Here is a 25,299-nt window from a genome sequence, read left to right as displayed (position 1 = left end):
CGAGGAGAGGAAAAACGCGAAAACTTCCCACGGTTAGTCCGACGATAAGGGGTTTAACTCAGGATCCATCTACCGCTGAAGGCATTTTCCTAAGCATTTTACTTCCCTGCTGGGTTGTTACCCTGATAACAGTTCTACCTAGCTTGTTAAGTTCTGAGATAGGGAAATAGCTGAAAAACCCGGTGAACAAAAATAGCAAATTAAACCTAAAATAGAAAAGGATCAAGTCTCGTTAAACACATTAAAAAGTTTCTGTTAAAAATGCCGGCACTCTGTGTGCCGGTGCCTTTTACCGTAGAATCCATTTTTACCGGAACATGTTACGGAATAAATATCTGATATGCTGCAACTTTTACAGTTATAATAGCCCTTAAATCACTGAATATTTTTAATTAAATAAATATTTCATTAAAAATTACGGTATAATATTCTACGGCGAAAATGGATTTTACGGTAAAATAGATCTTACGGTAGAATGGATTTTACGGTAAAAGAGATTTTACGTTAAAAGGGATTCTAAGGATGATGCACTTAAAGTGCCGCTACTTTAGACCGTAATTTGATCCGGAATATTTACAGTGCAGTAGGGTAAACCGTGAGAGGTTTTCGCGTTTTTTCTCTCTGTGAAAGTGCGATTAGCTTTACTCAAAAATTCATGATTCTGTTTTTCTCTGTAATTCACTCCAAATTCTACATTTTAAGCAAACGAACATTATAAACTACGATAATATGCTGATAACTCTAGTTATAATATAAAAGACGAATAAAACAATTCTAAAAATGTACTTCACCAAAGTTTAATAGTTTTCCGAAATTACAAATTTTGATAAACAAGAATACATTTTGGCTTTCAGTATTATCCGATTATGCTATCATAGATAATAAAACATTTTCTAAATTTATGTATCATATTTAGAGCCGATTGGTTAAACCGAGATAACAACTCATCCCGCTGAGGGTATAATAATATTTAATGCCCCGTGATTAATCTACAACGAATTCGCCCTGTTACTTTGCTACACTGATAAAAGCTCTACCTCGCTCGTTAGGTTCTAGGGTTGGGGAAATAGCCAAAAGATCCGGAGCACAAAATATTAGAAATTACGGGCACACACGGGAAATGGTCCCCTTCCCATCAGCCACCGCGGTTTGAAACGGCTTCATTTACGTGTGATAGCTCTTAAAACGTCGAATTTCCTTTACAGCAGCATTTTCTTGCATGCGATTAAGGTCTTTTGTTCAGGGGTATTAAATTTCGTTGCGTATACATAGTAGTAAATGAGCAATAAAGAGGAAAAAATAATTGAAATGAAAACAGACGGAAGGCGATTTTTGTCAGACAATAGAATTAGAAAAAGGAAGATGGGTTCATGTTTCATTTTTTGGTTTTAATGAGGGTTGTAAATGTAAATAAAAGAAGAAGTTTTTTTTTTTAAATGCTGAAATAAATCATCCAAGCTCATATTTTTTCAAATAATGCTAACAAAACGATTTTAGGAAACACAAAAGAATTTTTCAACAATGATCGTCTTACACTAACTTTATTTATGAAATGGGGAAATATTGTTTGTTATAATAAATTTGAACAATATATGGAAGAAAATTTTTTAAGCTAATAAACAGAATGATTTCTTTATTAAATACCTTTTCAATTTTTTCAATTTTCTGATGTTTATCAAAATTTTGTTAGTAGTTTTCAGTACCTGTTTAGGTGAAAATAGATTAAATATAACTTTACAAGTATTTGTTCATTTCGTTTCCGAGCGATCGATCCTTTTTCATCATGATTTCACTGTTTGCTTTGGTTTAAAAATATAATTTAAAGTTTTAGTAACCGGCTATCTAGAGCCAGAGTAGAAAATTTACATTGGGAGAAAAATATAGTCAAAACCACCAGAATATGGGAAATTTACTATGTTTCTATTTCTATGGGAGTACTAGAAAGCTCGGTAATTTATACCGATGAGCTTTGGTTATGATTTTGGTAAAATTTGCAATAAAATTTAATTTGTGAAATTAAATATTTCGCCAAACTCTGCTGAATAAGATAGAATATAGGAAAGCATTGCATATTAATCATGAGGTGTTAAATATTATTATAAAGAGACGCATGTTGTTTTCCTAGCTTTGCCAATAGACTCTAAATATAGAGAGATGCAAAATACATATTATGAAAGTAACTGGATGTAAAATACATATTATGAAAGTAAACTGACGTTAAATATAAAGAGATGCAAGATAAATAGTATCAAAGTATTTAATCATCGAATCTAACCAAATTAGATATTAGTTAAGTCGAAAATATATTTTATTTATTGAAATTTATTTTTTAGCCACTCACAGTTTTTTTAAAAAAAATATCGAGCACAAACTGCTCCATCAATATATGTGATTGGCGAGAGAAGTTGAATTATTTGGCGATTGTTTTAGAGACTTTTAAAAACTAACTTCACCGATGTTCATAAATTTAACAATTTTTAATATGCTTCTAATAAAATCAACAAATAATTTAAAAAAGCTAATTATTTTTGTAAAAATTCATTTGGGAATAATCTTAAATGGAACAAAATTATATTGTTAAAATAAGATCATCCTTTAATAGTTTTCTTCTTGTTGGGAAATATTTTTCTTTACAAAAGATACTTTTTTAAATGACTTTATTTTTATTATTTAAAATACTGATAAAATAATTGCTTAAATCTAATAAGGCTTAAAACTACAAAATACATTATTTCGTTTCATAGGTTTTCTTTAGAACATTTTAATTCTAAAAAACACATTAAAAATAAAAATAATCAAGCTTTTGTTTGATCATTCGATATGCGTGAATTGAATATATATTTTAAAAGGAATATAAAAAGAAGAAAAAATAAATTATTTGTAACAATGTTGTCTTGGGATATTATGAACTTTTCGTCACAATAGTTTTTTTTGAATATATATTTTAAAAGGAATATAAAAAGAAGAAAAAATAAATTATTTGTAACAATGTTGCCTTGGGATATTATGAACTTTTAGTCACAATAGTTTTTTTTAACTACTCCTATTTATTTTTAAATTATTTTTCTTAAACTATCCTCCTTTAAATAACACTTCGTTCTGCTTCAAATTCCTCTATCATAGAAAAAGTTTCAATAGTTTTCATGTCTTACGTGCCTTTTTATTATATATCATATCAACATTGTGTCGTTTTAAGCAGCTTTAAATAGATATATACTTCAAAATATATATTTATTTAAAGCTGCTCCGCTACATATTTCAAAATGTTACCATGAATAACTTGTTAAAATAAACCAATTAAAGTGCATGATACATTTTACAGACTAAAAGATACATTTTGTTTCAAGTATGAAGATTATTTTATGAATATAAATTTAATACGTAAATATTTAAATTAGTTTCATGAATGCTATTGAATAGATGAATGCCGATACCAATATGAATATTTAACTAACTATTATACACAACAAATAACAGCAGGTATCTTGTCTCCTATTTAAAATTCATAAAGTTTTCTAAAGCTTTAAACTGATTCATTAATGATGTTGCTTTCACTTACGTGTTTAAGTATAAAACAAAATCACACTTAACATTCCGTTAACAAAAGCTTTCAAGAACTAGCTTTCAAAATCTACATTATTTACGAACTATCTTGAATAAAATATTGCTTTTCAAAAATGTTTTTGATACAGCTAATTTAATTAAAAGAAATCTCTTTTCTAAATGAAAAAGCAATACCAATGCTTAACTCCGTAGCTTTGTAATTTTGAATCCAATCCAGTAGACAAGGGATCAAGTATTGGGAGACATTTGCTTCCATGGAGGACATTTTGATGGAACTAACCCGTATTCGCATTACATGGGGAGGAAAGGCACGAAACCCTCCCACGGTTAGCCTGATGACAATGGGTCTCTAACCCATAATCCGTCTACCATTGAGGATATTTTACGTCAGTACTGTGGTCCATGCAAGCTGGGTGCGGAATTCGTATCAACCAGCTATCGCTGGGATTCGTACCCAGTTCACCTCTTTGGAAGTGGAACGCTCAATCCCCTGAGCCACCATAACTCCCATTTGATTTATTTTATAACCGTCGTTGAACAGCCGACCGAATATTTTAGGTTTACGACAACTAATGTTCAACTCCGTACCCTTATAATTTTGTACCCAATCCAGATTTCAATGGAATTCTTGGATCAAATATTGGGTGAAAATTGCCTTCGTGGAGGACTTTTTGATAGAACTAACCAGGATTTGCGTTACATGCTGCCGAAAACCACGAAAACCTCCCACGGTTTAGACGACGTCAAGGGGACTCTAGCCCATGATTCGTCAACCAGCACTGTGGTCGGTGCAAGCCGGATGCGGAATTCGTATCTCCCAGCCATCACTAGTATTCGAAGCCAGTTAACCTCATTGAAAGATGAACGGTCTGTCCCCTGAGCCATCGCGACTCGACAATTGATTTATTGATCGGAACTGGTCAGCGATGTGGGGTTGGGGATCACAGTAATACATGTAATATAAAAGAACCTGCATACAATTTTAATTTCTACACTAAAAAAAGAAGTATGATCAAAACTACCAGAGTATGATTAAATTTATCGTGCTTCTGGCTGTATGAGAACACCAAAAAGTTCAGTAATTTTTACCGATTTGCTTTCGGAATGGTTTCGGTTAAATTAACAATAGAATATCGCCTTATAAAATGTGTATAAAATTTCTTAAATTTGGTAAAATGTGGTGATTATATCATGATACTTTAGAGCATGGCATAAAACCATTAATTAGGCTGAACTTGCTTTTTCAGTTTTCTACTTTTTACTAAATGTTTGAAAACCAGATTTTTTGGTAAACCGCTACCACGTGAATGGAAAAATTATTAAATGAATGGTGTAAATACAGTTATATATTTTGGGTTTTGTTACCAGAATTATGGGTTTTTTTACCGTAAAAGTCACTACCATAATGCGGTAATTTTACCAGAATATTTTCTTCCATGTAATTTTTCTTTCTTCGTCGAACTCCCAATACGTCTTTTGTTGAAAAGAAGAGTTGAAATTAATTTTCAAACAATTTTAATACATATTGGGCAAGTGTGACTTATTTTTAAATGCATAATGTTAATTTATTTTAAATGTATAGACGCTTTAAGGCTAGATGAAGAGGATTTAAAAATCCCACATCAATTTAAAGAAGTTGTATTGCAAATACATTTGGTCTCATGTAATTGCTTTGAATTAAACTGCAAGTTTAGCTCTTATGAATATATATTTTTATGAATGACAATAAAAAACATATTTTAGTGTTAAACACAACCGCAAACTAAATAATTCAACCAACAGAGTAAAAGTTGTTTCTATCTTTGTACAATAGCTCTAAATTTAGAAGAAAAAAACTCACTCAACTAGCACTGATTATTGGAGAAGTAGATGTTTTATTAACCACCCTTATAGGCAAAGATTGATTTCCCCATGTCTTCAACACTGTTCATCTGGAACTTGGTACTCTAGTAATAAAGAATCAAAGTACTTGCCCTGTTTTAGTAACGAATATTCTGTACACGAAATCCTAGTATACGTGTACCGGAAAAATAAGTGGTAGAAGATAAAATGAGTGCTTGAGGGAAAACGGTGACATTCATTTATGAACATCTCGTTTTTTCTGAAGTAATGCTTCTTATATGGGCTTTCAGACAAAGTAGAATAAATGGAAGCTTCTTGTTTTTTTCTAACAGAAGAAACTAAAATAAATAACCAGTACTAAACGTTGCAAATATTCAATTAATGATTCGTGTTTTAATATGTTCAATATAATATATCACTCGCATGATTTTGTTGTTGTTGTTTCTAATGCCACTTGCCACACGGGCAAGCCTGCTTGGTGAAACTGAGCAAATTTAAGGCAGAGTGTGAGTTTCTCGTTTTTAAGTGTCGCCATCCCATGGCCAAAAATTCTTCTTCGGCCACACACACGTCACAGCCAGTTTTATAGGACGGACCCATTCACACATTCATTCATTCATCGTAATTTTGACCTGAATCAGAGAACGATCGATCTCCAATCCAGTACCCCCAGAGGTTTTGAATTGTTATGGAACCATGGAGGACTTTGCGACTCGACAGATTTAACGTGCATCAGTAATGTGCACGTTAAATCTGTCGAGCGAAGGTCGTAAGGTAAATCTGTCGAGTCTATCTTGGCGAAGACATACACGGGGAGTCTTCGGGGGGCGGGGTTCGAACCCTCGAACTCTCGAACATGGGCCCAGTTCCCTACCGACCAGGTTATCTCGACCTCCGCATGATTTTATCACTGCTTATATCGCTGAGTGGAGGTTCCACGTGGAATTGAAGTAATATAATTCATCTCCATATCTTTCTTATTTTAAACCAAACTTAAGTCAATTAGCTGTCCAACAAGTTGACGTTAACAAATAATTTATCTATCCAAAGTTAGCTCCATTGTCTTACGGAGTAGATGCAATGTATGCGTATATTTAATATTGTAACAGTTTTGTATTTTATGCTATAAATTTTTATATTGAATCATATTACGTTGTAATATGCTGTAGGGTTTGAACTTGAAACCTTAACTTGAATATACTATTTCCAGCCTACTATTAGGCTGACTCATACATTTAATAACTACAATTATAAGTTGGAAATTATTTTTTAAAAAAAATTACGAGAAAGTATTTAATTCGTAATAAAGAGTATACTTTTTATAATTGTCTAATTAATTTTTTTTTTGCTACTGAAATACTAAACTCTAAAAAAACACCATTCATTACCAAAATTCTAAAAAAAAACTAATGACGAAAAAACAAAAAAGTCATTTTTTCCTAAAATAATGCATGCTTAATTTTGTAAAATGTGAACTTTTATTTACAGTAATTTAAAATTAAAATATCTCAAAAGCTTTTTTCCTCCCGTGTTAAAATGTTCCTCGGTTCTAAATCTCCGAACAAAGCCAAAGTTTTTTTCTCTTAATTTTTTGCTAATAAAGAAAAAATTTGATTTTTAACTAACTTCTTTAAAAAAAGAAATAAAAGCTATGTGTCATTAAAATTTTGCCTATTCATATGACTTATTTTATTCATTCAACTTTTTTTCCTTTTTAAACAAAACTGTAAAAAATTAAAGCTTCGTTTTTGGTTAAAACTGTTCTTAACCGATGAGCATTAGAAAAAAAAATACTTTTTTAAATATCGAAAATTTAAGGTACATAAGAAAATTTTAATGTATTATTCTTTTGATCCTTTATAGACGTAGGCCATGATGAAATTTCAAAGCATGATTCTACTGTGATTTCTGTACTCATAACCAAAATTGTGGTAACATTTTTTTCTTGTTTTCTAGGGAAATGAAAGATAGTTTCCGGAATTCTCTTCGCATGACGATAATGTCGATGTGGAGGCGGAAATATTTATTGGTATCTGGATGTTTAGTATGGGCCGTTTTCTACCTTTATTTACATTATTCAACAGTTCCCGAAGAAGTTGGATATACAGCTGACGGAACTTCAGTAAAACACCCCATTGATGTCAATTTCATTGAACATACGGCTAAATTAGTCACTAAAGCTACAAAGCCACTAAAAATAGATAATAAAAACCTGAATAAGGACAATCCTCCTCCTGTTCAGACAATAACTTCTGGAAGTATTCCTGAATCTCATTACAAAGGAATGACCGAAGAAGAAATACGTATTCACCGCATGAATGAAGAGTTAGAGAAAAAGAAACACAGTCAAAAATCTATACGGGAGAAATATATGGAACAGGGAATAAAACCAACTTCAGTATTGATGAAAGCGAAATACAAATCTATGCGTACTGAAATACCAAATATTACCACAACGGAAAAACCACCACTGTATATCCCTCCCTTAAGATTAGTGCATTTTGATTTGAAGGGTGCTCCTCCGAAAATTACTTATTTCAAATCCATCTTTCCTCTTATTAGAAACGCTGGTGCTAACGGTATTTTAATGGAATACGAAGATACTTTTCCATTTTGGGGTCCTCTTTCCTCTATAGCTGCGTCGAATGCTTATACTAAGAAGCAAATAAGATACATCTTAGAGCTAGCGAAAAATAATGATCTTATCATTATTCCACTGGTACAAACATTTGGTCATTTAGAATTCGTTCTTAAACTTCCGGAATTCAAGCATCTTCGAGAAGTTGAAGATATTCCCCAATCTTTATGTCCAACCAATAACGGCAGTTTAAACTTGGTAAAAATTATGATTGGTCAAGTTATGTCTCTGCATACAGATTCGCAATGGCTTCATATAGGTAGTGATGAAGTGTACCAATTAGGTCATTGTTCACGATGCTCGAGATATGACAGAAATAGTTTATTTCTTGCCTACGTACGAAAAGTATCTAGATATATCCGAGATACTCATAAGGTGACTCCAATAATGTGGGATGATATGCTAAGACACATAACAGTTTCTGAATTGGAGAAATACGAGATGGGGAAACTAGTTGAACCAATGGCCTGGTCTTATGTAGAAGATGTTTATTTATTCCTACCAAATAGTCTTTGGGAAAAATACAGCCAAGTGTTTCCTTTTATTTGGACTGCAAGTGCTTTTAAAGGTGCTTTCGGAGAAACTTTAACAGTCCCTGATGCTAAAAGACATTTAGAAAATAATAAAGCATGGCTAAGCGTAATGAGTGAACAAAATAGTAGTTTTAGAGGCTTTAGAGGAATTGCAATAACAGGATGGCAAAGATACGATCATTTTGCTTCTCTGTGTGAGCTTTTGCCAGCGGCTATTCCTTCTCTTTTGCTAAATGTTATTACTGTTTCACAAGGAGAGTTTACTAAAGAGGTATTTCCACGCATGCAAGAGCTTCTAGAATGTTCGTCTCGCATCCATTACCATTTAGATTTAGAACATGATCCAAATATGTGGCGAGCTCTTGGTGTATGCTTCTTTCCCGGTTCTGCTGTATTTAGACTTACTCTTCGTCACAACGATGTTGCCAAATCTTTAGACAAATATATAAATGATATTACTGTTCATAAGGGCTGGATGACGGAATATAATCGTAATCATAATTTTTCCAGTCCATTACGAGTGAATGAGTTATTGAGAGACTTTAGCTATTATAATTCGTCTTTACAAATGCTTCAAGATGCTGCTGTGAAGGCTTTGAGAGAAATATATGAAGATGATACAGTCTCAGAATGGATTGAACTGAACATATATCCATTTACAAAGAAAATGAAGGAAATATGGAACCATGGCTTAAGGCTGAAGAAATATCAAACATGGCCACGAAGGCCACTCCCCAGAATAATAGATTTACCTTCCCCACCAAATATAGACTTAAGTATTATGACTTCCTGAAAGGGGGTTATTATTATTTATTTATGCCTTAATGTGATTGGACTTCTTATTGTATCATTATTGGTGAGATCGTTGAAAAAATCAAACATGTAATTAAGAACACAAACTTTATGTATGTTGAAGAGAAAATATATATAATTACGTGACAAATTGTATTTATCTAGGGTGCTCCGTAATCACCTTCCTTAATGCATTTTTTTTTTAAATCCTTGTCAAAAATTTACACATATATTGGATCGTTTTTATGTAATTATTGTTTAAGCGATTAAAAAACAAAACGCTTCTCAAAAATTGACAAATCAGTTGAAAAAGTTATGAAACAAAATCGATGGGGTACGAGGGTTCCAAATCGGAGGTTTTAGTTGCGTAAAAGGGTGTTATGCTCTCTGTGATTCGTATTAAATGTGCATGCTTCAAATAATTATATACGGGTGTCGAACTTGGGGCCTCCATCATAGAGGTGGATGATATATGTTCCATTACTGACCTTTAGTCGTCTGACTGTCGCATTCTGTGATAACAGTTATAAAAGAAAAATAATTTTCAATAATAAGAAAATAAGCAAACTCTTAAAATTAAACTGTTCAACATTGTAACGTAACTGCTCAGCAGCTCATATTTTTAATAAATATTTAATTTAAAAATTCTTTCGTTAAAAGTCACTCAAAAATCTGACTATTCAGGTCATTTATTAAAAGAAATATGAATAAATCTTCATTTTTTTTCAAAAATCATTTTTAACCAGCTTTATAGGAGATATATTCCGCTGAATCGTTAAAGAAAAAAGTGTGATAAAAACGTAAAATCCTGTTTGATTGCTGGGAAAATTTATAAAAGGTAAAGAGTGATTATCAGAAATGCCTCGATATTGCTTCTGGCAATTAGTCTTATTTTTATAATGCTTACACCAGCTTCCTTAATAGGAAATCATCAAATTTTGGATTTTAAAAACATGGATTTAAGGCAGTGATTACGGAATATTCTGTGTGTTGAAGAAAAATCAAATTTAATCAATTCTATAAAGGAATTTCATATCGAAAACAAAAGTAAAACGTATATTACACGTTTTAAAAAAATCTAATGTGCATACACTACTTTTATTATCATATAACCAACCAAAAGAAAAATGATCCCAGCTCTTCTGCAAGTTTTGATTTCGATATGGTTTTCCAATTTGGCTTGACAAATAAAGTAACTAAGATAAAACATCAATAGATTCATGACTTCTAATAATTTTTATCTATATATCTTCAAATCTTAAAGTAAATGAACAAGCATTGTTTGAAAACATCATAAAATATAGTTAAGACATTGTCTCTAATAATTCTATTTATTATATATCTTCAAATCTTATGATAAGTTAACAGATTAAATCTTGTTTAAAATATTGTTTAATAATATTGTTTAATAATATCGTTTAATAAAAATTGTTTAATAATATCGAAAAGCATAATTAAAAGCATTATGTTCAACTCTCAAAATTCTCATCTAAATTTATAATACTTTTCATGATTAGTAAAATTAGGTAAGAAGCATAAGAAAAATATGTTGCAAAATGTGTTAAATATGATAAGAACAGTTATTCAAAGATAAAATTTTAAAACCTTGAGTTTATGAACTCTTATAAATGCTATTGTTATTATTATTAATATTTTATGTTCCATCAAATTGATGATATATAATCTCATATCTCGTTGAAAAGTGGTGATCATTCTTTTTAATTGAAAGAGAAGTGTTCGGCAATTTTACTTTTAATTCTCTTATTAACAGAAAATTTTGGAATGAATTCTTGAAAATCATGACAAATTTCATGACGATGCATTATTTTCAAAATTATTAAAGTATAAAAAAATACTTAATGATATCAAATTCTAATTTATCCAAGCTGTACAGATAAAAGTATGTTTTTATAAAAGCTTTATGTTGTAACTTTTATAAAAATGTGCAATTTGCATTCAATCTCAAATTATAATATAGACTTAAAATATTAAATTATTGAATGAAAAATTACAAATTATATTTTGCATTTTGTGAAATAAGTTTAATAAATATTGTTAAGTTAATATATGCGTGGCAATAGTATATTTTCTAAATCTTAGAATATTATTTTTTTCCTTAGTTAAAAATAAAACTAAATATTGTCATTGTATTAATAATTTTCATATCAAAGCATTGTGATATATCTGAAACCTGTTTTATATATGTTTCAAAAATTATTGAAGTTCGTACAAGTTTTTAGATTGCTAAAATTTATATTTTAGTACTTTCCTTTTTTTCCTTAGTGGTAAGAAAATGTAATTTAAAATAATTCGGTTAAAAGTTTCATAGATGATATTTAATGAATAAATTATTAATTTAATAATTAAGAAGGGTTTTTTAATCATAATACACATTACTCCCCTCTTAGTTTGAAACAAAATTGGATTTAGTTCAAAAATTTTTCATTAGCATAACATTTATAAGAGTGCTAATATTTTAAATATATTGCTAACAATGTTGAGAAGGCGTTGTGCTTCTCAAAAGTATTTATAAATTATCTAAAATGCATATTTTGAATTTTTACGAATTGAAATCATCATTAACTTTTGAGTATTTTCTAGTATTTAAATTGTCTTAAGCATTTCAAAAAAATAAAGGCAAAATATGGACATTTTTTTGTAAATTTGCCTTGTATCCTTATTTTTTTTTTTTTTAAAAAAAAAAGTAGTTTTAAATCAAATATTTGTTTTCTTTGATTTCTGTGTTGCGGAGATATTTGCAAAATAAAGTATTCATTGCACGCTAGCATGAATATATTTATTATAGCTAAATTATATTTGCACAAATTGCATTGTATAGCTTCTAATGAATTCTGTGAATTCGTTATAGAATTTCATGTTGAAAAGCTTCATCATCATGCTGAAAAAGGCGTCATCTATTACATGCAATAGGGGCCAATATCTAACAATTGATATACATGACTAGCATTTCGAAATTATTTTACTAACAATATTTTTTTTAATATTTGTTAAAGATTGTAATATGTAGCATTACTTTATTCATATATTTAAATCGAGTCAAATTTGCTAATAAATCATACCTAAATGATGAGTATTTGTTGCAGTGCTTGCCTCCAATTAATTGTAAAGTAGGTCATCTTCAGTTTTCACCAAATAAAACTTTAGAAAAATTTTAAATTCTTTTACACGTGTATTTAAAATTAAAAAGCAGATAGGCTTATCATCCATATAGTGTATGTTTTTATTGCTGAAGCTTTCTGTCTCAATAGCACGTAATTAAAATAATATAATAAAAAAATGGTAATGTGATCTTTTATCAGCATTTTGGCATAGAGTGAATCTATAGCTGAAAGATATTTATAAAATTATAATTTAACACACGTTTCTTATATGAATAAAATTGTATTTAGGTATTCACATTTCAAACTAAGATGTTTCTGGCATAAATACATGGTTACAAAACATTTTTATAGCAAGTATATTTGTTAATTTCATGTATTTTTGATTGATTAAAATACCGTGTCATTAACTGTAATTTCTACCTTTGCGAGTAGCTTTTTGAGACGAACTGAAGACCGGGCTTGGCTCTGTCTCGGGTGAGAAAAAAATTTTCATGAACTTTTTTATTACTTTTAAACAAACGTTTGATACAATTATTAAGTATAAAAAATGCAAAATTCATTAATTAATTGTCATAATCTAGCCGGCTGAAGAATCCTTGTGTATAAATGGTGACTGGTGCACGTTAAATCTGTATGAGTCACAATGTTCTTCAAGTTCCCATGGCAAATCAATACCTCTGAGGTGCTGATCCAGGAGTTCCCTTGTCTTCTTGATTTGGTTCGAAATTACAAGGCTATGGAGTTGAACATTGGTAGTTTTAAACTCAACTTTGGGTCACCTGTTCAACGACGGCTATAAAATAAAATTAACTATAATAAAAATATTTTAATTACTAATATCCTTATTTAGGTAGCAAATGCCTAATTGTAAAACTGCAAAATTTGACTTTTATCTCGACGAACTTGGGCTCTAAGTAATGCTATTGTATCTAGGACTTGGATTTAAATACTTTGGGCTCGGATCTCCAAAATTGAGCCTAAACTCATCTCTAGTAGCTTTTGACCAAGATACAAATGCAGATTTTGTGTGGTGTACCTTTGTTGCTCATTTTTCTAACTAAATATTATTCGTAACATTAATTAATAACTCTTTTTAATATCCTGGGTCTGTAAAATACAGCTTCAACTAGGGAGAATTTAGCCCAATCTCGGATAAAAGATTTTATTTTCCGTACTTTGCTAAAAGAGGGTGATTATCATTCATTTATTGCACCAATCAGTGAATGCAAAATACAGGTGATAATCATTTTTCCTATTCTAACTACAACACATACAATTTTTTAATTTATTACGGTGAAGTTACCCGCAAAAGCCAAGTTATTGCAGTTGACGGTAGATTTAATTGATAAAATGTATTTACTCATCAAACTAATTAATATCTAATTAAAGATCATGAATTAATAAATTTTGCAATATACAGCTTTTTATTTGGTGGATACTAAAGTCTGATTCAGATAAATGTATAAAAAAATATAAGTAACTTTTCTTTTCAGGGATTCACTGAACTATTCATCTCTTTCTGGTATAATTTGCTACAATGGTAGTTTTTTTTTACAACTATATCAATAACTAAAGTCAAAGCTTTAAACTTACTATAACCTTGATCTGATTAAAGTTGCTTAAAACAGCATTTAATTACACAAGTGGGCGACCTTTGTGCTTAAATACAAACTAAGGTAAACAACGTTTAGGAGCACAAAAATATTTATAAATGCAGACAACTGTTTCGGATGCTCAAAGGGCATCCTATTGCACTGATGAAGGTTGCCCTTTGAGCATCCGAAACAGTTGTCTGCATTTATAAATATTTTTGTGCTCCTAAACGTTGTTTACCTTAGTCAGCATTTAATTGTTATGCGTAATTTAAACAAGTAATAGTAACAGTCCATGTTAGTGCTAATTTAACGTAACAGAAAGCTCAATGAAACATATATCTAATGTTTTCTACCTTGTTTATGTCTTCTTAAATTTCTTTTCAATTAAGACAATAGCATCTGTCTAAAACATATTGATATTCAATATATTTAATCAAAAGCTATGTATGTAAATAATTCAAAAACTTAATTGTTTGTGATAAATAGGATTTCTGTGTACAGTACATCATATTTAAGCACATTCATTAACTGTAACAGAGTATCTGTTAGCACTGCACTGATGTTCCACTATTGTATTAAAAATTGAAGCTTCATAATATTGAGTGTTGTTCCAGAAAATGATGCATTTAATGTGTCTTTATTCTAAAAAATAAACGTTGGATTGTTGTTATTACTTTATGTGTAACTTTTTGTGAAATAGTTGAAAATAGTATATATAAAAGTAAACAATAGTGCATTAACATTCCTTTGTTGAATTTATTTACAACCTGTTTGTTGAAATCCATCCTATATATAAAAATGTATTTTATATAAATAAAATCATTTATAAAAATAATTGTTTTATTTATTTTCGGCCTTTTTTTAAACCTCTTCTAATTTATTTCGAGAAAAATCAAAAATAATATCGTTATTTTTTATCTCCTTCTTATGGGTCATTCTCACTGAAAAGGTAGAAATAGACTGAAAATTTTTCTTAAATTAAAGCAATTAAAAAAGTCTATTTTAGTTCTATTTTATTTTTTACAAGATTTAAAATATTTTAAATTCTGCCTTGTCCACGGAGGAGATGTAATAGTCAACGGAGGAGACATTTTATGTTATAAAATGTCAATGAATTCATTAATTATTGGGTACAACTGATATGAGTTCAACATTAATAAGTAAATAATAAAATATTTTATTATCAGAGATAGAGCTACTTCCGATTAATAATGCTGCTATGAAAGGAAACATCCATTTTTAACCTAGGTATACAATTTTTTAAGTAACTCTTACTGTATATTAATAAATTAAAACGTAAAGACTATTGAAATAAAAATTCAGACTCCACATGAAAGTTGAGTGTTGAGGGTACTCTTCTATGAACATTTTATGCAAGTTAAACACACCGTCATCCAAATAACGTTTTTGTTTTTTCTCTTTTCCTCTTGTTATTGTTTCTTTTTCCCTGGGCACAGACGGCTTGTTTTTTCTGTTCCCTTCTCTTTTGCATTTGAACATTTGATTGCCTTCTTTTTTTATATTTTGCTTTTGCCTTTTTTTTCCTAAAATTTGAAGAGAAAAAAAATGTTAAACATCACAGAAATTATTTAGAAAAATTGCCAATATTTACTTCTCCGATAAGAAAATGTTAAACTTAATTGATTTTCTTTAAAAAAATAAACAAACTAGCACATTTGTTCAATTTTAAAAAATATCAATTAAAAGAAAATAGTTTTTTAATTATTAAAATTGTATTATGGTTATCAAACACATTATCTCTTCCATTGACTGTGTCTTCTCATCCGTGGACTTGTTATGTCCACGGAGGGGACGTCCACGGAGGAACAAAAACTAGTTCTTGAATTTCACTGATTTTTGTTTTTAAGGTTACAAATATGGCGCAGTTCTTTTTATTAAATATACTATTTTTGCAATCTAAAATGCATCTATCAAAAATAAAATAATTCTCTCTTACCTTCTTTATGATGTCCACGGAGTATACGGTGAGAACTTTGCCAAACCTCATTTCAACACAACAATCTAAAACTGACACCAAAGAGAACAAAAACAACTGATAGTTAACATTAGAAAATAGAATAGTTACCTTTCCCAGCAGCTGTCTTATAGGGATTTCGCATAATCTGCCCTTTATTGCATATTTACCGAACTATATTAATTGTCCATGGAGGGAGACTTCATTTTTGATGGACAAAGTTTACTAGTCATTTATTTTATGAAAATAATTTTTTTTTAAATATTAAATAAAAAATTACTATAAACATTTAACTAGGTAAAACTACAAAGACCATTAAAATAACATTTAAATTGTTTAACAGCCATTAAAAATTATTCTGTGTCACAGACGTAGGGACGTCCACGGAGAGGATTTTGAAGCTATGTTTATTAAAAAATAAGAATGAAATATTAAATACATTTAGCAGAAATGCATATGATTTGTTCGTTAGAACTTTAAGAAAAATGATGAGGAAAAATATTAAGAAATCTGCTGTATTTCCTAATATTTATTACTAAGGGACTTAAAAAATGACCTTTTTGTGAGAATGACCCTTATAGAAACAAAGTTGCTGCTTACAAATCAGCATCAAATAAATTTTTGTCAGACTATTTTTTTTATAATTTGATATTCATGCATAAAATTTTTCGCGTCAGATAATTACAGTGTAATTCTAAGCACTGCATTTGTACTAAAATACAGAAATTGCTAACATATGATCAAACAAAGAAAATCATCCTCTTTTATTAGGCAGAATTTTTTAAAATAAACATGGACACATTTAAAACAAAAATATTCATTCAAAACAAATTCATCAACATTCATTCAAAAATATTATGTCAACATATTGTTATACAATCCCTTTTAGAGAGACATTTTTTAAGCATCCATTTTCACAGAATTTTCATGATCGGACGGGGAGGGGGGGGGTCATTGGCATCCACAACCCCGCCCCCTCCTAACAACAACAAATTTCAAATTCCTAATAAATGAGTACTTGAGTACAGACACTAGTGAACATGGGATCCAAGAATTGGCGAGTTATCGAAAAATAATACAGCCAAAAATAAAGCGAACCCCGCGTTATTATTATTAAATTTTAAATAGTCTGGCTGAAGATTTAAGGCCAAAAAGTTTGATGGAAATTAATGTAGACTTAACAGGGCATATGCTAATGTTTAATGTGGTACAAGATAGAATGTTTAAAACTAGATTTCGATACTCACTTGTGACATTGAATAATAATTAGTTACACACTTGTACTGATATAAATTGTTGAGCGTTACATTTATTGAGAATAGAAACATTTGCATTAGCTCTTTGTAAAATTGTATAAAATTAAATTAACTGACGCATTTATTTAAGGAGTGATTAGGAAATATTAAAAATGATTGAATTTATGAAATAAAGGAAATTTAAGAGCTAGGAAATATGTAATGGATATAATGGTATACTCCTTACATATTTCCTAGCTCTTAAATTTATCTTTCTGTGTAGAAAATTTTCGAGGGTTCGGAAATAACTTAAAAATACCTTTCTTAGTTAATTAAAAACAAGAAATTACTCCTTAAACTAGAAAAGGAATTTATGTTATTCTATTAAAGCTGTGTTTCTTAAATACACACTGAATGGAGAAAAATTTGTCAAATGAGCTACTTTTCAGAGGAATTTTCTAATTTTTTTTCGGTTGCTGGAAAACTGAGAATTTGATAAAATTCTTTGATTTTTCCTTTGACGATACTAGCCATGCTTGCAAGGCAACAATCTTGTTTGTGATACCGTATGGTGTTCTCTTATTTGAAGCGACAGTAGACGAATAGTTAATGTAGTTTAATTGAATTATCTTCGAAAGCATCCCCTAATTAAGTTCTAAAAAATTTATGTAAACAAATTTTAAATATTACATTGAGTTTCATTCTCATTTAAACTTTCATTTGTAATCCAAGAAATAATTAACCTCCACAATTGGGATAACTTTACTTACTGTATCGTATATTTTAAAAAATATAAATTTTTTAAAAATAAATAAGTTTCAAAAAATTTAATATACAAGTCATCAAATATTCACTAAAATCATTGATTTTGAGTAATACATTTTTAATACCATAGTACCTAAATAGTCAAATTAGTATAATATATATATATACATAGCGCTCATTATGCAGCAATTTTGACTTATGTAATTACATAAATGATTTAAAAATCCAAAAAGTCAAATAATTTTAGAAAATTTAAAACTATTAAATGTCAATTTGTTAAAAATGACAAACCACTTTAAATATGACCCAAAATCTGCAATTTCGGCTGGTATAATATTTCTTTAATGAACAGTAGCTGAGAAGTTAAAAATTAGAAAAAGCACATGATTTTTGAAATTTATATACTTATAATAATGCATAATTTCAATCTGCATAATTTAAAATAAAAGAAAATGTAGCCTTGTAATATAGTTTTAATGAAGCAGTTCCTAAATAGTTAAAAAGTAAAAAAAGTGCTTTTGTGACAATCAACCCCTAGTACCCCTACTTGTATTACTGGAAGCAATAAATTTACCAATTACAGCCCACCGTTACGCAAAGAATAAACAAAATTTTATTGGCTTTTAAAAGCAATTATCTTATCCAAAAAGTACTTTTTTATTTAATTTTTTTCAACATTTTTTATACAAACTAATACTGAAAGCAAATTTCTTAAGCAACTCTTTTAGTAATACAGTGAAGAGATTTATCTTTATTTTCTTCCTTAATAGGTATTTAAACTTTTTCTTAGATTCTTAAATTTCATGCTGGCATGCATCCAAATTTCTTCTTCAAAGAAAATAAAAGGAATTTTAATTTATATTAATAGCATACTGCAGTTTATCTATTTAAAGATGGAACTCTTAAGATAAAATAAAAATTTCGATATCCCATTGCGACATTCAAATGAATCTTTTGTAACATCATACCTCACAAATATGCCTCATTTATGTGAAGTTATTATCTTATTTCTATTTTTTAGTGAGTTTTAAATGACTTTTTCATTTTCTTTCTTGGAAAAATGAGACAATTTTAAAACACTTAAAAATGAATTGAGATAAGAGTTTTATTTTAATGACAGAAACAGCATATATTTTCCCATTAGATTTACTTTTACTCCACTAAAATATACTTTTTATCAATAAGTAAGCTTAAAAATTATTTGAACTATTTAATTTGATTTCAAGTTGACATTCGCTGTATTCATTTATTTTTACTTTTACTCCAGTAAAATATATTTGTAAATTTCATCAATAAGTAAGCTTAAAAATAGTTAGAACTATTTAATTAGCTTTCAAGTTGACATTCAATGCATTAATTTATTTATACGTAAGAACATGACTCATACTTTCTAAAAATGCCCTTTCATGTATAGAATAAAAATAACAAAAACTGAATAGATGGTGACATCCTCAAGTTTATTAATTGTAAGTCGCAAAATACGTCGAAAGTTCTATATTGTTGTCTTAATTCAGGCGTGTAATACATTTTTTTAAAACTTTTTTTGTTGGTTTGTGCTTTCAGTTTTTTAATAATGTCCGTTAAATAGATACTTTATGTGAATTTTTATCATTTTTTTTTCGACACGAAATCCATTTAAAACTGAGTTTTTGAACAAGTTTATTTGAAAACTAGCATAATATTTTCCGGAAAAAAAAAACAAATTTATAAAATAAATTGATTTTTAATTTGTCCAAAATCAATAATAATGAAAATATATAAGTGATTTTAACTTTCTCCCAACACAAAAAAAATCTTGCGAGGATCCTAACAATGTTAAAAAATTGTCTGCAAAAAATCCCGAATCAAATTACAGTAAAAAATACCGGCACTCTAAGTGTCGGTACTTTTTATCGTACATTTTACCTTTTTGCCGTACTTTTTAATGGAACATGTTACGGTACAAAAATTCTGATACACCGTAATTTTTACAGTAATAATAATCGTAAAATCAGTAAATCACTATAATGAAATAGATATTACTGTAAAAATAACGGTATAATATTTTAAGGTAAAGGTAAAAGGAATATTACGGAAGATGCACCCTAGATTACTCGTACTATATAACGTAATTTGATCTGGTATTTTTTACGGTGTGGATACCTTTAAAGGCAAGCAATACGAATTTTTATTTTCCAACCTTATTAGCTTTATTTCGTCAACACTACCTGATTATTTGAAACGGAGGTGAACAATTTGAGAATTTCTTAAAAATCATATTTTCTATTTTCTATAAAAAAAAACTTTACATTTATAAACATGAATGAAAAAAAAACGCAAGCATAAAATATTTATTTTACCAAAAACAGAATAATTAGGCAATAAAGTTAAAATCACCAATAATAAAAAAATGGTGTTAAAAGGGGGGAAATGCTACCTCAGAGTTACACGCTGCCAACTAATATTTTAATTTACTACTATCAACGATGTAATTACGTTGCAACGTTAATGAATGTTAAACACGACGCAAACAACCTTTTTCTAATATAGTATAAACATTTTTGAAACCTGAACTATTACATAATGTTAACAGTATAACTCAGCATATATTACGAACTACTATAGTAAGAATTATTTTGTACATATAAAAATGTTTTCAGTTGAAGTTTAAAAAAATTCTTGTTTATTGCTTAAGAACGTTTTTAGCGTTTTTGATAAATTTACCATGTTACTCAGAAATGAGAAGTTTTATGAATAATGTTACGTTTGACATTCGACTAATTCAGAAGTTTCAATAACATTTAACTTAGTTACGTTGCCTCTTATTTTTTTTAATTCGTCCGAAAACAGAAATAGCGGAAGCATTTAGGTAGCTTTAATATCGCTGATTGAAAAAAAGGATTATGAAGCGTTTAATAACATTATAACGCTATCAAACGTTAAACACACATCAGACAACCTTTTTCCAAAACGGTTCAAACATCTTTAACACTTGAACTATTACGTAAAATTCAAACTACACATTCCGTTATGTTTGTTACATATATTAACATAAATTGCGTACTATTACGTTAAGAACTGCTTAGTACATACAAAAATGTTTTCAGTTGAAGTTAAAAAAGTTTCTTGTTTGCTGCTTAAGAACATAAAAACTCTGTTTTGAGGTTTTGATAAATTAACCACGTTACTCAGAATTTGAAATTAGAAGTTTTGTGAATAATGTTACATTTTAACATTTTAGACATTAGACAAATTTAGAAGTTTCAATGACATTTAACTTGAGTTACGTCTAGTTAGAATCTCATAAAAGTACCTCTTGTGCTAAGAGATAATGACAGGCAAAAAGTTGTATTTTCATTTTCCCTTCGATCAACACATAAAAGCGAGAGACATCAAGTTTTATATCGCGAGCATAAAATTTTTATTTCGAGCGTAAAAAAGTAATATGGTACTTTTATGAATAAAACTTTATCTTGTTTTTTTTCGTTCACACAGAAAGAGATGAAATAGCTTAGAATCATAAAATTAACTTTTTAAAAGGTTTTTTTTAACGCAAATAAAATTTCTTTAAAACTTAGTTTTTAAAGAAATTTTTTAAGAATATTTAAAGAATTGTGAGAAAAAATATTCTGAAGGTTTCATATTATTCAACAAATAATTATTTTATTGGCCATACAATATTTATCATTATCATAGTTGAGCAGACAGCTCAGTGTGAGCCAATGCCTTCCTCTGAAGATTTAACCATAAAGATTTCCGATTTATCTTTGATCTCCAATTCTTTTCATTAATTGCAATAAAATCAGACTCCATCGAGTCAGCTCATCTCAACCGCGGTCTTCCCCGCTTTCTTTTTGAAGTGGGTCTAACAAGCAGTATCATTTTCATTGTTTTGTCATCACTCATTCGAATCACGAGGGCCATCCAATTTATTCTATCTATTTTCATGTATTTAATAATATTGCGTTGTTTATAAATTTTGTTCAGTTCTTATACAATATTACCTCAAATTAATTATCAATATTTTTTATACATTGTTTTTGAAATTTAATCTTTACAGCATATGTAACAATTAACTGTCAAAATTTTCTTTACTTTTTGCCGTTCACTCTGTAAACAATAAAATGTCTAAAAATCACAAAATAAATTTTTAAAGGATTTTTCATTTAAGTAAAAAATTTGTCATTATTAAAATTTCAAAGAATTTTTTGAAGACTTTTGAGGAAATTTTTTTCCGAAAGTTATAGTATTATCCAACAAATAACTATTTTATTCGTCATTAAATTTATTCAATACTACCTCAAATTTTCTATAAGTATTTTTACATATTTTTCATTAAAAAAAAATTTCAAAACATCTGTAATAAATAAAAACAATTTTTTGAAAACTGCATTATCTTTTCGTCGTTCTCACGGTAAAAGATGAAAAATTTGAAAATCATAAAATAAAGTTTTCAAAGTTTTTTTTTTTTTTTCACTTGAATTAAAAATTCGTCAAAACTAAAATTTCATGGAATTTTTTACAAAATTTTTCAAAGCTCTATCTTTACAGAATACTTACATGCATTGATTTTTGCAAATTCAGTTCAATGTATTCATTTCTTTCTTTCTTCGCGTAATTCATCATCAAGAACTTGTATGGTTTCCATTATGGATTAGGTTATGCTAGGTAATGGAAATATTTCTTGTATGTGTAGTATGTCTACCACGACCGTGAACTTAATACAACTCTCACGATCAGCATTTAAAAGCACGTTGATCTTAATACAGCTCTCCCGGCTTCTCACAAAGCAGCAATAAATCAACTAGTGGTATCCGTTCATCGAATTCTATCACAGATATAGTTCTGGTGGGGGAGTACTGTAGTGTGTCGACAACTACATAAATGCAATTCCAATTCACTAGTATATAAGACATGTTAACGCGATTCTATAACGCGACCATACCAGTTCTAAATAATTTCAGAATAGTAAAGGTAACCGTAAACTTTCCGATAAATTGGATGGATAGACTGCCGTTAGTTATTTAACCGTAATTTTAAAATGATAGTTGAAACAGTGAACAAAACTAAACTCAAAAACGTTACATTTACCTACAAAATATTTTAGTTTCAAGATACATTGCCAAAGCAAAAATTAAAAAATTACCCTAAGTTATGACTTATTTTTGTAAAATTAATTTTTTTAGCATAAATTTGATATTTAATTGTTTATAAAAATTTTTAAAAGAACTATATCAGATGAAATTTTGATACAATAAGAAACTCAAATACGATAAGAAACTCATTAGATTCTCACGATGGATCTCAAATTTTAAAAACCCTCTTATTGTTGTTATTGTTGTTTTGTCATGATTGAAAACTCTTTTTCCATGAGATCCATTAAATTACTTTTATATTTGTAAGTTAAATATATCAATATATTGAAACTATTCTATACCAACAATTTCAAAACTTGTATTTCTGATATATCATAAATTTATACATTCTAAATTAATTATTGCATATTTTACTTTTGTAACCCTTGAAAAAATTTTCTGCTCGAGAAAATTATGGTCAAAACTACCAGAATGTGGTAAAATTTACCTCTATGGGGACATTAAAATGCTCGGTAATTTTAATGCTTTAACCAAGGGGCTTTGGTTATGGTAAAATTAACAAAAAAATATGGTTTTATAATATATATTAAAATTTGGTACATGAGGTAAAATTTAGTAATTTTATCATGATACTTTAGATACTTTATTTGATTAAGTTTAATTTTCAGTTTTGTATATTTTCCGAAATGTGTAGTAATAAAAACTGTAATTTCGAAAACCGGAACACCAGGTGAACCGTTACCATATGACCGAAAAAATTACCAAATAAATGGTTTAAATACCGTATGTTTTGGTTTTAGTAACCAGAATTATGATACTAGAACCAGAGTTACCATACAGGTCATAATGAAGTAGAATTACCATACCATAACAGTAATCAGAATTACTATACAGTATGATACTGTTACCTGATTTTTTTTCTCCGTTTTATAGGATTTAATAAATTACTGGAATATTAATAGATTAAATAAATCCATATATGGAAATATTGGAATATACCAGTATAGAAATTATTTAATACTTACAGTTCTGAAAATTGTATTTCAAATATTTCATAAATTTATGTACTCTAAGAACACAATTTGAATAGCTTTTTTATCGTATGGCGTAGATGGGAACTTTGAAAAATGTACATTTACAAATTGCCTATTGGGAGAATAAACGTCGAATTTTAGATTATCATTTGCATGCAAAGAAAATTCTCTAGAAACCAAATGAAGACGCTTTGATATATTTTTCTTATAACTCTTTTGGCCAAAATCACCCTGGATTCATTTATATGTATCTGCTTGATATCCTCGCGTCTCCTCAATGACTTCCTGTTCAACAAATCTTAAGCTGATAGATTACATGTGCTTCGTCTTTGAATTTAAATTATCTAGTTTGGACTTGTTACATAAAACAAGACTTGGATCCAAAATGAGAACATAATGAAGTTTGCGTCAAACATTGCATCTATTTTTGTCTCATTTTTTTATTACTATGTGTTAGATAAGCTAGCATTTCGTAAGAAACTAATAACAAAATTCTGAATTCCTCGGGGTTTAAAAATTGGAACTTATATTTTATCCTCTTGTTCATCTTTAAAATTTACTTCGAGATATATGAAAAATATTTAATTGAATCTAAATAACTTCCATAAAAATATTTTGAGTTATTTGCTTTTACTTAAAACCTTAGCTTACATATTTACTTAAAAATAGAGAGAAAATTTTGTTCTGTAATTTTTACTTGGAATGTACCGGGTACCCGGCAATTACCCGCTCTGAAAATAACTCTGGATCAAACTACGGCATAAGGTACCGGCAATTAGGATGCATTATTTGTAAAATTCATTTTTATCGTAAAACAATTTTTGAGATATCTATTAAATTAGAGTGATTCACTGATTATACTGTAATTATTACTCTAAAAATTGCGGTATATCAGATTTTTCGCCTATTTTTGTGTATTTTTCGACTATTACGCGAAACAGAAAAAATGATTTAGCTACATGGTCCCAGGTACCTGCCTGGAAACAGATTTCAGTTTCAAGACCTGCCACTGGGTACCCGGATCCAGGCAATTTTAACAGGTATCCAGTGCGGGGAAATACATTCATTTATATTCGACGCAAACATATTCAGATTTATAATAAACTTGATATATATATATGTATATATA

General features: G+C 28.9%; 1 protein-coding gene across 5 annotated transcripts in view; it reads left to right on the top strand.

Moving 5' to 3' along the window:
- Nucleotides 1-14,921, top strand: part of LOC107452992 (hexosaminidase D) — a 191,766-nt gene extending 176,845 nt beyond the window's left edge. For 3 of the 5 annotated variants that reach the window (XM_016069641.3, XM_071188421.1, XM_043047833.2), the window contains one exon: nt 7,363-14,921. In XM_016069641.3, the coding sequence (XP_015925127.1) occupies nt 7,367-9,370 (2,004 nt within the window). In that variant the 5' untranslated portion in view covers nt 7,363-7,366 and the 3' untranslated portion in view covers nt 9,371-14,921. The remainder of the gene's footprint in view (nt 1-7,362) is intronic. The other 2 variants (XR_011638407.1, XR_011638406.1) reach the window with 1 other exon arrangement.
- Nucleotides 14,922-25,299: the final 10,378 nt, after the last annotated feature.

This window comes from Parasteatoda tepidariorum, chromosome X2 (assembly GCF_043381705.1).
Source record: "Parasteatoda tepidariorum isolate YZ-2023 chromosome X2, CAS_Ptep_4.0, whole genome shotgun sequence".
Lineage (NCBI taxonomy): Eukaryota > Metazoa > Arthropoda > Arachnida > Araneae > Theridiidae > Parasteatoda > Parasteatoda tepidariorum.
Note: the sequence above shows the minus strand (reverse complement) of the source record. Positions and strands in the feature narration are given on the sequence as shown.